We start from the raw sequence: 13,650 nt of genomic DNA, 5'->3' as shown, positions 1-13,650 counted from the left end.
TGCATATTACTAAATAAATGAGTCTTAAGAAGTCGATAGATTAAAATACATATTTAGCCCTATATTTAAGATGTATGTATTTTTATTGCATATAAAATGTCCATCCATTTGGATTCCGTATAGTTTAAATAAACAGGTATAGCGACACAGTGAGGATATACAAACTACAGACACATGTGCCAAAAAACCAACGGGCGTAACAAAGAGCAGGACGACTTGTTGTCGCGCATGTCCGGTGCTCAGGTCACCATCACAGTGTTCTTCCGCCTGTGAGCTTGGACAGAGAGGACTATTTTCTTTCTTTTTGGGGGTTTCACATCTTGGTCGAGGCCAGCATAAGGTTGTGTATAGTGTGTTGTGGCTGCAGCTCGCAAGTGTTGCGTATTTTGCGAAAAATCTAAAGAAAAGAAAAACTACTTTTTAATCAAATTTGAGCTCTTCGTGAGGAAAGTAGAGGCCGCCTCCATGTTGTTACGGTCATGTTCAGCATAATACAAATAATTAGAATTATTATTAACCCTCCTGTCGCCTTCGGGTCAATTTGACCCGATTCAATGTTTAATGTCGGTGTTCTTTCGGGAGTCAACAAACAAACATAAAGTACCTCACACTTAAACTTGGAAAACAATATTAATTATAATAATTTTCTGGAGATTTTAATAGCTGGGGTCATATTGACCTCAAGGGTAAAATATGTTAGTAAATATAAAGGTAACAGGAGGGTTAAACATTGAATCGGGTCAAATTGACCCGAAGGCAACACAAGGGTTAAGATACACACACAGAGGAAAACACGTGAATCACCACATTACAGTACCAAATGAATTGAATGAGATGACGGCGTCACGTGCCCCGTGCTGCGGGAGATCGACTGATACGTGCACCTCGCGGACAGCTGGGTCTGAAATCTAAAAAAGTTCATTTAAATCAAACAGCTCTTGTTTGAATTATAGTTTAAAGTCCTCCGCTATATTTTAAGATATTAGATCACACAAACACATGTGATGCCAAGGTTACAAATATGTTATTCCATATGTTATTTGCTTTGACTTATTATATTTTTATTACTTATTCCTTTATTGGAATTATTTTTTACTGTGGTTGATATTATTATTATTATGACCATCATCATAATCATCATCATCATCTCCACTATATTAGTATTGTTGTTATTGTTGTTATTATTATGATACAGTTTGGTTTAGGCAACACAAACCAAACAAAATATGTTCACTATATGTGACAAAAAGATGTTGAAGAACTGTTCATAACCGATACCGTTTAATGTGATGACGGCATTTTGGCCTCGCGCCGTATTTTATACATTAGCCATAATATTCACGTGCGTGCGCATGTTGTTGGCTTCTGACACCGTGGTCGCGCGCAGCATCCGCCTTAAACTGGCTGCAAGGAAGCAAAAGAAGGAGAGAAAAAAGGACATTAGGGTCGCAGCATCTCAGGAGACCCGAGAGACATGCTGATGACTTCCACGGCGATGCAGGTCCTCCTGAATAAAGTCACGCGCGTAAAGCGGCGTTTGGCGCATTTCGACGATGCTCCCCAACACCACGGACTCTGTGACAGGAGGAGGAGGAGGAGGAGGAGGAGTTCCTCTCTCCGTTAACTTTGACAGTCCCGTGGATTATCTCGTCTTCATCTTCCAGATCGTGTTCGCCACCACCGCCGTCCTGGTGGCCGGACCCGTAGTCGTCACCATCTTGGCCACCAGAGCCATCCGCCACCAGAACCGGTTCCTCTTCATGCTGAACACCAGCGTCTGCGACACTCTGATCGGCTTCTCCGTGTACTATCTCGGCCTGATCGACGTCCAGGAGAGGTACCCGGCCAGAAACGGGACGTACAACATGCTGCCCTCGCTTCTCGGGGTGAACGTGATGACGTTTCTGTTCGCGCAGTTCGACCGGTACTTCGCCGTCTGTCATCCCTTCATCTACACGCACTATATAACCCGGCGGGTGGTTATCTCTGTGAACGTCTTTTGTTGGCCTTTTGTCTATAGTCAGACGATCATTGGAATGTTCCTGCCACGCTCCAAAGCCCTGCAGTTGTACGTGTTCGGCATTGTCAGCTTACAAGTCATCGTGCTCACCAAAGTGGTGATGACCGTCAAGCTGTACGTGGTCGCCAGATTCCAGCTCGCCAGAGAGCCTCCCAGCGCCGAGAGGGAGAGCAAGAAGGAGTCGCTGAGAATTATTATTTTCGTTGTCATAAGCTTCTTGGTGTTGTGGGGCCCCTCTTTCTTAAATATCATCATCAGATTCGTGACGGGGAGAGGGCTCACGTTCAGGAACCCAGGCCACCAACCTGTTCGCCATCATGGCTCGCTTCAACGCGGTGTGCACGCCGTGCGTGTACATCTGGGGGAGTCCGGCTCTGAGGGGAGCCCTGGTGAAGACCGTGTGGGGCAGAGTGTGCCCGAGGAGGAGGTAATATGTGCTCTTTATCTTTTTAAATTATTGCCATAAAATGTTTTTTAAAACTTAATCTAAATCTTTTTTTCCTTAAGAGTCGGCTCCTGTCAGGCAAAGGGAGACACCAACCCGACGGTAAAATAAACAAGACCCGAGGTCTCCACAGCTGTAATACACTGTTTATTTCTGCTCCCCCCCCCCCCCCCTTCTCTCTCTCTCTCTCTCTCTCTCTCTCTTTCCTTCATCCTCCTTAAATCATTTGAATTGAAGACTTTGCGAGTATTTGATCAAACACTGCTTCCTTCTGGATCTTATTATTATATGGGAGTATATGGCCCATCTGTCCATATGTTAAACTAAGCGTGGTCTGAGAAGGCTTAAGGACTACACATAAATAATTAAAATAAAGATGTCAAATGAAGTGGAAATTATATACATAGGGTTGAGAATTACAGAATCGGGAGGGAGGAGACTCATTCCCCTGAATCAGGATCAGCCGCGACTACTTACACGTCACCACACCTATTCACCTCTTCGTCGTCTCCCTCCCATCCCTCCTCCCCTCCAACCCCTTTTCCCTTTCTACTACAGGACTACGGCAGGAACAACAACGGGCTCTCTGCACCCTTCAGACTTCAGAAGACCCCCCCCGACCCGACCCCCAACCCCCACCGTTCCTCTAACCACCAGACGTCACAGCCATCTCCACCCACTCCAACCCTCCAACCCTCCCTTCTCGTTCAGACATAATCATCTTTTCATCATTCATTTTCAATATAAAAAAACTGTAAACATGTATCACTGCTGGCGTGGTTTTCCTTAGTGAAACATATAATTATTGTTCATTTTTAATTTAATTTATTAAATAAAAAATGTATTCAAATGTAATTTGCTCTGATGATGCATAAGGGGATGTACACGTTTCTTTCCAAGTGATATCTGTCCATCCAGATACACATGAAAAGAGAAGAACTCGGTTTACTGAGCTAAAAATGAATAAACTGAATTATGTATTTTGTTCCCGTTGCTTCCTTTCTCACTATCCGATGTCGCTGTCCGCGCTGCTGTGGTGCTGAATCTTGCCAAGTTGTGTAGTTTAAGGCTTTTATTGTGTATTTTTAATATATAAAGTGCATTCTGTTTTGGTTTGAGGGTTTTCATGGTGTGCTGTTTCCCTTAACTTTTCATTCATGTGATGTTAAAATGTACTTGTGCATAAAGCTGCTTTTTGTTGCAAAAAGGGTAGAAATAAAAGGAGAATTTTAATTCTTTTTGTGTGAATATTATAGGCAGAAGGAATGGAAATAATAACAATATGCACCCGTCTCTAATTGTTATTTATTACTGAGTTTTGAATAAACTGAGCACGGAGAATGCAGCAGCGGTTCCTTTTGTGACAGACGACACAGGCATGCAGCAAAACATTGTTACTATAAATGATGTTAGAAATTGTGATTCAAAACCTTTATTCCATTATATGATATTCATGTTCCTTTTTTTCAAACAGAAAATGTAACCGGAATATACAGTAATTGTACACGTGGGGAAGAAAACGCAACATGCTGCAGAGGGTTTAGCAGAGTAAAGTCGCTTATGGGGATGTGGAGATCTTTTAAATACATTTTAAAAGGTCACCGGCTTCAGATTCTGTTGGAAATATATGAAAAAATAAAGAAAAGTCTAAGAATTCAACTAAAACAGAAATCTAATACTTCATGACTCCTCCATAAATGCCTTGTTTGAAATATTTTGTGCTCCACTTTCCCGATTAAATGTCAAAAGAATTGTCCTGACCTCTTTGCACCTTATTAATATACATCTAGAATAATATATAAGCAGATAAAAAACATCATTCATGCCATATCAAAAAACCAAGATGCAACTATTTTTTTCTTCATGGCTGCCGCAAGAACAATCCAGCTATTCTCTCCTTTGATTCTGCCTTAGATATTTGCAAAAGTGTTTCTGGACATCAGTTACAATCTTTTTGATCTTCAATACACATGTGCTTTTGTACATTCTCTAAACATAAAAGGTTAAATGAAATCTTAGAGGTAAAAAAAGAAACACCAAAGCACGGTTTACATGTTGTGCTCCCTTATCATTTCAAGTGTTGAAAGGAATTTTTTTAGTCACATCAAATACATCTTGCAAAATGAGTCCAAGTCGGACACAGTCCCCTCCACTGTGTTACCAATGGGAGCTTCACAAAGACCACATGGGCTAGAATATCTTGCTATCATTTTCCAGTCATAATTAGTGGTGGTTCATTTCCCGAAATAAATCATTTCTCGTTATCTTGACTTTCCATCCATTTTTTCCCCTGAATGTGCACCTTTAAAAGTTGTGTGTATCGGCAATAGATTATTTTATGCAGGAAAACAAAACATTTAAGAAGTATCAACCATATGAGAAACAAAGGCCCTGTTTCACTTCATGCAAATGAGCAGTACTTTATTATCATTTTACAGTGAGATGACATTCCTGGTAAGCTGTACTATAGTTTAATATACGCGGCTTGTTTTACTGTTGTTGTTGTCGTCGTCCCGTAGCGTCACTGAGCACTGAGGCGAGGCATGCGTGTTTCTCGCTGAAGTCGCCGGTCTTCACCCGGTTCGACAGCTCTGGTGGAGAAGTCCATTGGGACAGCGTTGAAAGTCTCTCCGTGCCTCTCGGCTGATTCTCTAACATCACACAACTATGTGGACGTGTGCTAACTTTTTGTTTAACCAACAATGAAGAATTTCCCCCGCAAGGCTGCGGAGGTTTGACAGGATACGCGCCGACGACCGTAATCTTGGTCGTGTGCGCGCGTCATTTCTACCACAGAGTCCAGGGGGGCTGCTTGAGTGGGAACGAGGCCAACGAGGACACGTTGACGGGAATGGAAATGACCGCCCACGGCAGCGCTCGTCTCTGAAGCGATCGTCTGATCATCATCCTGATATGTGGAAAAGGCGGGGGGTGAGAGATTGTGAATGCAATTCAAAAAGTATCGCGTTAACTCACAAAACAAAAACGAGCCCAAATGAGCCGTCTTACCCGTCGCGGCCCAACAGGAAGAGGGCCGGGATGCTCGGTTTGGCGGCGCTCCCGTCGGCGATCATGTCGAGGTACTGACTGTCGTTGTCCGAGGCATCGTCGGCGATCAGAACGGCTTTGCCTCCAGCTTCCTCCACGTGTCGGGCCTTTTGTACGAAGGAGCAACCTCTGCAGGACACACACACACACACACACACAGAGGAAGAGATAAATAAGTTGTTTGATTTGAACATTCCAGAGTGTAACGTCTCCCCTGTCGCCTCCAGGTGGCCTAGCTTCACTCAGGAGCCCTGGTCTGCAACTTCATTTCTCTACAGGTGACTCTGACATACATAATTAAGCAAAGCTATGTTTGAGGTGTGTTTTATTTTATGTTTGTAATTTTGTAAAATGTTAAATATTATATAGGTGGAGGCTTCAAATAAGCCGAGTTGGCTTTTGGTCTCCGCCTGCACTGTGATATTCATTTATCTCTGTTGTGATTTTAATTGTGTTTGATTGTTTGAATTGTGCAAAATCAACAAAAAACAAACAAAACAAAAAAAGACATATTACCATCTGTAATTTAAAACTGTACACATTACTATACCTTATGTATGGTGTTTTCTTTTATATATATTCTTTCTTATTATAGAGTTATTCCTAAACTGTTGACTCAGAGCCCTGCACTAGATTTCCAATCGGTCTGGACTGTTGGTCTCTGCACGAATGGAGAATAAAACCGTGACTCTTTATTTTAAGACTGATAACTCAAAGAGACACATCATCTCCATCCAAGCAGGTGCAGGTGGAGCTGCACGTGGACGCATACGCACCCTCTTTCCACCAGCACCACTTGTCCCTGGATGACGTCTCTGTCCTCCAGCTCCGAGCAGCCGTCTGCTGGGTCTGCCGGCACGAGGAAAATCTCAGCGTACGATGACGTCTGGTGGGCCCAAAAGGAGAAGAGAGAGGAGCGCGATGAGGTGGTGTGAGCGCGCGCACATGCGTTTTAGCATTTGTAAATCCCGTGGCTAACGAAATGGGAATTCAGAAAGAGATCAGAGCACTGACAAAATCTCCTCCGAAGTCTTTAGCAGGTGCCGCGCTGAAGATGTAGCCGATCTCCTCCGGACTGATGACCCGGAAGTAAAGCAGCTCATTGACCCCGAGACCTGCGACAGAGCGGGCGAAAAAAGAAACATTTGCGCCACCGCCGTTAGCTTAGCTCGCGTACAGGCATTGAGCATGACTGCGTCCTCGGCGCGAGATGAAATGAGATGGAGAGTCACCGGGAGCTCCTGTGACAACGGCCCCGTGAAGCTAAGTGAGCCCGTTTACGAGAAAGTGTCCCCTCCGTGTAGCGACTCACCTGACATGCGGCCGAAGTGCACGAAGACACTCCATAGGTATAACACTAAAGCCGTCGTGCGAACCAGCTTCGCCATGTTTCAGACATTAAGACGAGCTCCTCGATGTTATGTAGAAAAAGACAACGCGCCGTTTGTCCATATGTGCGACTGTGCGCTAAGCGGCCGTTTCTGTCAACAACACGGCTGCGGGTGAGCGCCACTTCCGGGGTTCTCTCCTCCGCGCATGCGTATCTCGCAAAGTCGGATCACCCTGCTCCAGAGCCGCGGGGGCAAAGAGGGACATCGTGCGTGTGCGCGTGTGTTCAACGCTCACATGTTTATTTTAGGAGACAGCAATGCTATAATCATTCTATTCAAAAGGCATTTATACCTGGATATTTTTGGGAAAACTGACTTATTATAATTATAATGCATTACATTTATAAAGTGCTTTTCAAGGGAATCAAAGACACTTTACATCACATCATTAAAATATCCTAAAATCCATACCATAAAAATAACTACAATTTCTAGAACGTAGAGCACACAATCACACATTAAAAGCAGATCTGAACAGGTGGGTTGTGATTTGAACATGGATAGGTCGGTGCGGTCTCGGGTGAGTTTGGGGAGAGAGTTCCAGAGGGAGGGGGCAGAAGTAAGAAGGTGCTGTCACCCCCATGTCCGCTGCTCCGTCCCATGTGTGATGGACAGGAGGTTGGCATCAGAGGAGCGGAGCCGACGGGATGGAGGGTGGTGGTGGAGCAGGTCGGTGAGGTAGGAGGGGACCTGATCATGGAGGGCTTTAAACTTAATAAAAAATTAAAATCCTTCCTCTATTTAGCAAAAGCTCCCCCTACATTTTGGTTTTACAGCATGTTCATAAAAACGATAACACAAAGAATGACCATTGACAGTTCAAACAAAACCTAAACAACATTACTTTCATGAACACATATATTTATTGCACCATCCCCAATGTTGAATCATTGTTTAACAAATACAAGGTAATTATTTCAGATAAATAGAGTATATGTCGACTAAAATAAAAAGGAGTTTGTCCACCAGCAGGATCCCAGTTGCATGTAGTGGAGCATCTTTTTAAGATGCCTGGCTCTGCCCTGTTCCTCTTTTTCTTCCGTCTCTTCTTGCAGTTGTCCAAGTATCCGGACGGCAGCTCTGGGCAGCAATGTTTTGCTGTGTTTTTGCATTTGCATAGATTATTTCCCCCCGTTGTCACCTGCAATGATGTTCAATGACAGATTATAGGGTCTGCAAAGACGACAAGAAAACTGAATAAGAAATGCTTCTGAACTTAAATGTGTAAAATGAAATGAAGTCTCTGTCGAGTTCCGACTATGAAAATCAAGAATGACTCCTGTTGCAGGACTTTCAGAGTCCCTGTTTGGTCACTTTCACTCTGAGCATGTTATCTCTCCGCAGTGCCAGTGACTGATAAGCTTCACGCTCCACGTGTCTCTATGCGAGGCTTTCAGGGAAAGAGGGCGTTTCCTATTTATGACCTGTCAGCCAATACATACAGTATATTTGAACTTTTGAAGATTTGGGAGTATCGAAAACAAATGTTGCATTGTGTTTGTTTTTTTTCTTCGTCTTTTGGCTTGTTTCACCAAATGGCAAAATGTACCTCTTAACCTACCCATGTTATAGAACTATAGGAGGAAATAGTAACAGTATAGCAGTATAACTGCATAATGATGATATTGATGTAAATAGGGAAAATATTATAATAACACTGTAGGTGACAGCTGCTGAGTGTGTCCCGTTGCTCTCCTATACTATCTTAGGTGAAAGATTTGTTCATTAAAAAAAATATATTTTTAATGTTTGATTCCAAGAAATGAAGGAGGAGACCCCGGGGAAGACCCAGGACACGCTGGAGAGATTACATCTCCCGGCTGGCCTGGGAACACCTCGGGATCCCCCAGAATGAGCTGGAAAGTGTTGCGGGCGAGAGGGAAGTCTGGGTCAACCTGCTGGGTCTGCTGCCCCCGCGACCCGACCCCGGAATAAGTGGATGAGAATGGATGGATGGATGGATTCCAAGAAATAGATACCAGATATCTTATTGTGGCTTTTATTTGCTGGAAAAGCTTTTATTGCTCGTTCATTACCAACTAAAAACAGCTTTTTAGCCGATAGATTCATTCAAACAGGGACTAGTCATCAGGATCAAATCCGACACCCAATCATACTTGTTACAGGAGTACTGGGACCCACATAATGGTAATGAGTAACTAAAAGTACAAGCATCTTAATGTCTCTTCATCTCATGAGATGCTAGGAATGTACAGCACACTCAGTAGCTTATGTTTCTAGTATTTTGTCCAACCCATTCATGTATATTGAACGTGTATCCAATGGGGGAATCTAATTTGAGTCTGTAGTTGTAGACATGACATCAACGACCCATAAATGAAGAAGGAAGGAAGCACAACGCTCTCTTAATAGCCGCTCTTTACTTTCTGTTGCACGGCGCCAAACCGCCAGAATTCACAGAAACACCGACACACTGGTACGTAAACACACGAGGCCGAGAAGCACTTCGTGAGAACGCTGGACTCAACTGGACACGTGTGTGACATGAAGTCATTGGGGGATTTCCTTAGGTTTCAATGTAAAGGAGACCCGTTTTCTGTGCCCCGATTTAAACCTCTGGTGAACCTATTGAAACCCATACTCGGGAAAGAATTTTTTTAAACCATGTTTTATAATGGTGTTTTGTGTGTGTATAATTTGGAATAAATAAATACATTTTAAGAATATAAAAAAATAGTTTAAATACATTATATAAATGGTATGTATTTATATTATATGAATTAAATATATATTTATAATTATTTTTATAACATAACAATTAAATGTACTGATAAATAAATAGTATATATTTATATTATATAAATTAAATATATGAATACAAAATATTTATATAAGATAATAAATAAATAACTACACTGATCTTCTGTGCTAAAGCTTAAAGATAGGTTTGTGTTCTGCGTCGGCGATCAGTGTTTGATTGTCTCAAAAGGGAGACAGCCAGACACACAATGGAGAAAAACAGACATTGTGGACATTTAAGGACGCAGCAGTGGGTTTCGAAAAAAACATCAGTGGGTTACATTTTTCCAGGGGGTCCAGGGGCTCCAGGTGGAGAGCACCAGCGAGTCTCTGGAGCGAACACGGAGCTTGCTGATCCCCTTTGGCAGCAGGACGGACGAGGAACGTCCAGTCTAAATTTGGGATGGGTCACACGGTAAGAAAACAGAACAAGAATGCGACGGAGACACAGAAAATCGCCAGACTTTGTGTGCACCTGGCCATTGTCCTTCAACACGTATTCGATCTGGTGCTCGAGGCTGAAGAAGCTGTGAGGGGTAGACCAGCTGGACGGCGGTGCAATGGTCACGCTCAGGCCTTCGTCCCCTTCCTGACACCTCACAATCTGGGGGCTGTCGGGTTGAACTGGACGGAAGAAAAGAAAAGTGTCAGTCAGGACTCAGGAATCACGTAAACAATCATTTGTTTAACTTCCTTCTTGACTTGTACTTCAGCTCTATATGTTGTAATTTTGTATTGTTATTATTTTTGAATTATTCAATTTCACACTGATGTTTTTAATGGAAAAACATTTATTTTTATGTCACGAGAGAGGGATTCTTCTGAACACTGCATCATCGGAAACCAAACCCTTGATCGTTTGGATTAAAAATATCAATACAGCACCTATTTCTCTAATTTTTTGATTTCCACTTCAGCTCACCGATGTCCCGGAGGTAAAACCTTCTGGTCGTCCTGGCGAGGGAGAGGTCGACGATGGCCTCGGCGGTGAGCTCCAGCATGGCGCTTTCCTCGGCGTGGGGCGGGAGCGAGTGGGACAGCTGGAAGTGGAAGCTCCCGCCCACGAGCTGCTCGCCGTCGACCCAGTGACACGACTTCCTGCCTTCACTGCTACAGAGAGAGAGAGGGGGGGGGGGGGGGTAAAACGGATCAGAAAGGCACAATTCTGTCTTGCTTGTTGGTCTATCTGTATAAACTCTCTGCTAAACTTTAATTTAGTAATCTGTCGGTTTAAAAAAAAAAAAATCTTTACCAGTCTTGACCCAGTCCGAGGCGCACCGCCGATTGTCCACTGTGGGTCCAGTCGCAGCTGAAGTGACAGTCGTAAGACTTCGCCCGACAACTGAAGGAGAGAGAATCTAGAGGGAAAATCAATGCGAGTGAGAACGGGTTTCGAACAGGAAAATGTCGGACATTCATGTTGGCAGTGTGTCGTAGAAGGAGACCTGTTCATCCACACGCAGAGTTTTCAGACGACACATGTTGGATCATGTGACAATAGGTTCCCTTTATTCAGCAGAAAGAAGGGAAAATGAAACCCGGCTGGATCTCACCCGACTCTTCTTCCTCCTCAGCCTCCAGCAGCAGGTAGGTGGACGACAACATTTGATTCCCCCTCCAGCAGCTGTATTCTCCCAGCATGGGCGTGTCCACCTCCGACGCGGACAGGTGTGGGCCGACCTGCCGGACGTCCTCCGGCGCCTCGCCGCGAAACTTCCACGTGACGTCTCCGAGGGCCTCCTCCGAGCGGCAGGTCAGTGTCACCGGATTCAAGTCGTTCCTCTTCGCCACCGTGTCTGCACGTTTTGTGAACAGGACAAGATGGACAGATTTTAGAAACGCTCGAGACGACCTCAAATAGTTTAAACCGTTTAAAAAAAAAGAAGCGGCGAGTCAATAAGACGTACAGCTTTCTGGGAAGTGGTTCAGTCCGTGTGCTCCGGAGAGGCCGATGAAGAGAAGCCCACACAACCACAGTGACGAGGTCTTCTGAGGAAACGGCGGGAGGAGGAGAGTATTTAAAAAGATCCATTCTTAGCATTACAAATTCTCAATAAATAACCCCTCCAAATAAAGCAAAGAAAAATGATATATTTCAATGTATTTAAATAAATTGCCACATTAACTGGGCAGATAATAAGTACTTTTAATTCCAATAGTTACTTTCTTACCATTTTGGAAGTGACGCTCTACAAAAGAACAACGAATCAGAAGAGGAGAAGTTTAGCGGTTGTCGACTAGAGGATCGTTTGATGCTCCGGCCGACCAGCGAGCACCATTTTTATATGGTTGCATGCAGGCACGTGCACAGACATTTTGGGGGGCAGGTGCTCAAACCAAAAAAAAGGGCACCCAATGCCAAAAAAAAATTCTGACAGAGTTGAAGCATAAGCAGCAATACACTGATGATGATGTCCGCGACCTGCATCTCCTCTGGCAGCATCAGACAGCTAGCTTACATTTTCTTTATGAATAAAGATGAATTATTAGAGAGCAACAGTACACGCGTTCTGATTGGCTAATGGGTCGTCATGCCAGCCACGTATTGCCCTCCTCGCTGGTCTGATACGGATCCGTATTGCCCTCTTGCGTCATTTTCAAAATGAGCGATATTGATAGACATCAACAGCCAAGAGCAGTGGTCCTCAAACGGCGGCTGTAGCTCAGTGGGGTAAGAGGGCCGTCCTTCAACCACAAGGTCGTGGGTTCGATCCCCGCTCTCCCCATTAGCTGCAAGTTGAAGTGTCCTTGAGCAAGGCACTGAACCCCCAGTTGCTTCCCAGGTGCTTCACCGCAGCCCACTGCTCCTTAATAACTAAGGATGGGTTAAATGCAGAGAACTAATTTCCCCTTGGGGATTAATAAGTGTATATTTATTTATTTATTTTAAAACTAAGGCCCGCGGCCGGATAAGGCCCGCCTCCACATTTGGCCCGGCCCTCTGAACAAGAGAGGCCTTATGATTTTTTTTCAGTCTGGCCACGAAAATCCTAGACAAGCCCCTGTTGAATAGAACGGAATAATAATTCTCTCTCTCTCTTTCTCTCTCTCTCCTCTCTCTCTTTCTCTCTCTTCTCTTTCTTTTGAATTCTCTCCCTCTCTCTCTCTCTCTCTTCTCTCTCCCTCTCTCTATTCTCTAAACATAACTAACGTCAGTAAACAGCTGGACGAGGCTTTGAAATCACGGAATTTTTGTTTATTTGTTTCGGAACCGTCGGACCAGTGACGTCATGTTTTCAGCAGCGCTAATGTTGTGGTTGATTTATCACAAAACAACGTCAGGGGACAAACACGTCATGACCTGTGTGTCTGGTGCTGCGGGTCAGAGGAGAAGGAGGTGCAGCCGTTCGGTGGCGCGAGGAGCACTGCGTGGAGGAGGAGGAGGAGGAGGGGCGCGGCGGGGGGAGGGAGAGGGGGGGCTCGTGAGCGCCGCGGAGCGGGGCGAAATTCTCACAAGAACTCAAATAAATGCCCCGTCGGATATTAAAACACATTTGGGGGGACTTGATGACAGAAAGAGTCACGTTTATTCTTAAATACGGATGAATAAAAAAATGTGTCTCCAGCAAAAAGAGCACTTTACTCATCCAGGGCAAAGGGGCTGGTGCTTGAGCACCACTCGGGCTCTATCTGTGCACGTGCCTGGTTGCATGCATCATCGTCATGTCACCTTTGATGAGAGAGAAACTGAGCGGCTGGATCAACGCTGATAACAGCTGCAGTTCCTCGACCCCCTTTTTTGCATGTTCAATTATGTCGACAGATACAAAGTGTGAGGGACGGGAGACGTGGGGGGTTCAGGGGCGGGGGAATGCCCTCAGCCTGAAGGTCGAAATGCTTGAGGTGCATCGATTACAAATCCTGGAATTATACAAACGGAGCGCACACACACACACACACACACACACACACACAGTCTCCAAAACACACATAAATACAATAGGAACTCCACAGAGATGGTTGTTAGGTTTCTCTCTGATCTTGTG

The 13,650-nt window shown here is 44.4% G+C and overlaps 2 protein-coding genes and 1 pseudogene across 3 annotated transcripts; 1 reads left to right on the top strand and 2 right to left on the bottom strand.

Annotated features, from left to right (window-relative positions):
- The first annotated feature begins 1,553 nt into the window (after positions 1–1,553).
- On the top strand, positions 1,554–2,451 carry LOC130196321 (G-protein coupled receptor 183-like; annotated as a pseudogene).
- A 1,430-nt stretch (positions 2,452–3,881) lies between these two features.
- On the bottom strand, positions 3,882–7,028 carry LOC130196577 (protease-associated domain-containing protein 1-like). The gene is made up of 5 exons (XM_056418842.1): positions 6,826–7,028; positions 6,528–6,628; positions 6,290–6,399; positions 5,475–5,642; positions 3,882–5,373 (listed from the first exon to the last, which is right to left on the bottom strand). Exons 1-5 carry the CDS (start codon positions 6,899–6,901, stop codon positions 5,253–5,255), a joined length of 576 nt encoding a protein of 191 aa, XP_056274817.1. The 5' UTR covers positions 6,902–7,028; the 3' UTR covers positions 3,882–5,252.
- A 720-nt stretch (positions 7,029–7,748) lies between these two features.
- On the bottom strand, positions 7,749–12,649 carry il12b2 (interleukin 12B 2). Of its 2 annotated transcripts, XM_056419211.1 has the most exons (8): positions 11,836–12,649; positions 11,572–11,653; positions 11,218–11,460; positions 10,917–11,022; positions 10,587–10,774; positions 10,140–10,288; positions 9,946–10,056; positions 7,749–8,045 (listed from the first exon to the last, which is right to left on the bottom strand). In XM_056419211.1, the coding sequence occupies exons 1-8, from the start codon at positions 11,836–11,838 to the stop codon at positions 7,767–7,769; spliced, it is 1,161 nt and encodes a 386-aa protein (XP_056275186.1). In that variant the 5' UTR covers positions 11,839–12,649; the 3' UTR covers positions 7,749–7,766. The 2 variants fall into 2 exon arrangements, with proteins under 2 accessions (XP_056275186.1, XP_056275187.1); XM_056419212.1 differs by lacking the exon at positions 7,749–8,045 and having other exon boundaries at positions 8,888–10,056.
- Positions 12,650–13,650: the final 1,001 nt, after the last annotated feature.

This window comes from Pseudoliparis swirei, chromosome 7 (genome assembly GCF_029220125.1).
Source record: "Pseudoliparis swirei isolate HS2019 ecotype Mariana Trench chromosome 7, NWPU_hadal_v1, whole genome shotgun sequence".
Taxonomy (NCBI): domain Eukaryota; kingdom Metazoa; phylum Chordata; class Actinopteri; order Perciformes; family Liparidae; genus Pseudoliparis; species Pseudoliparis swirei.
The sequence above is the reverse complement of the archived record's forward strand: the minus strand, read 5'-3'. Positions and strand labels throughout refer to the sequence as shown.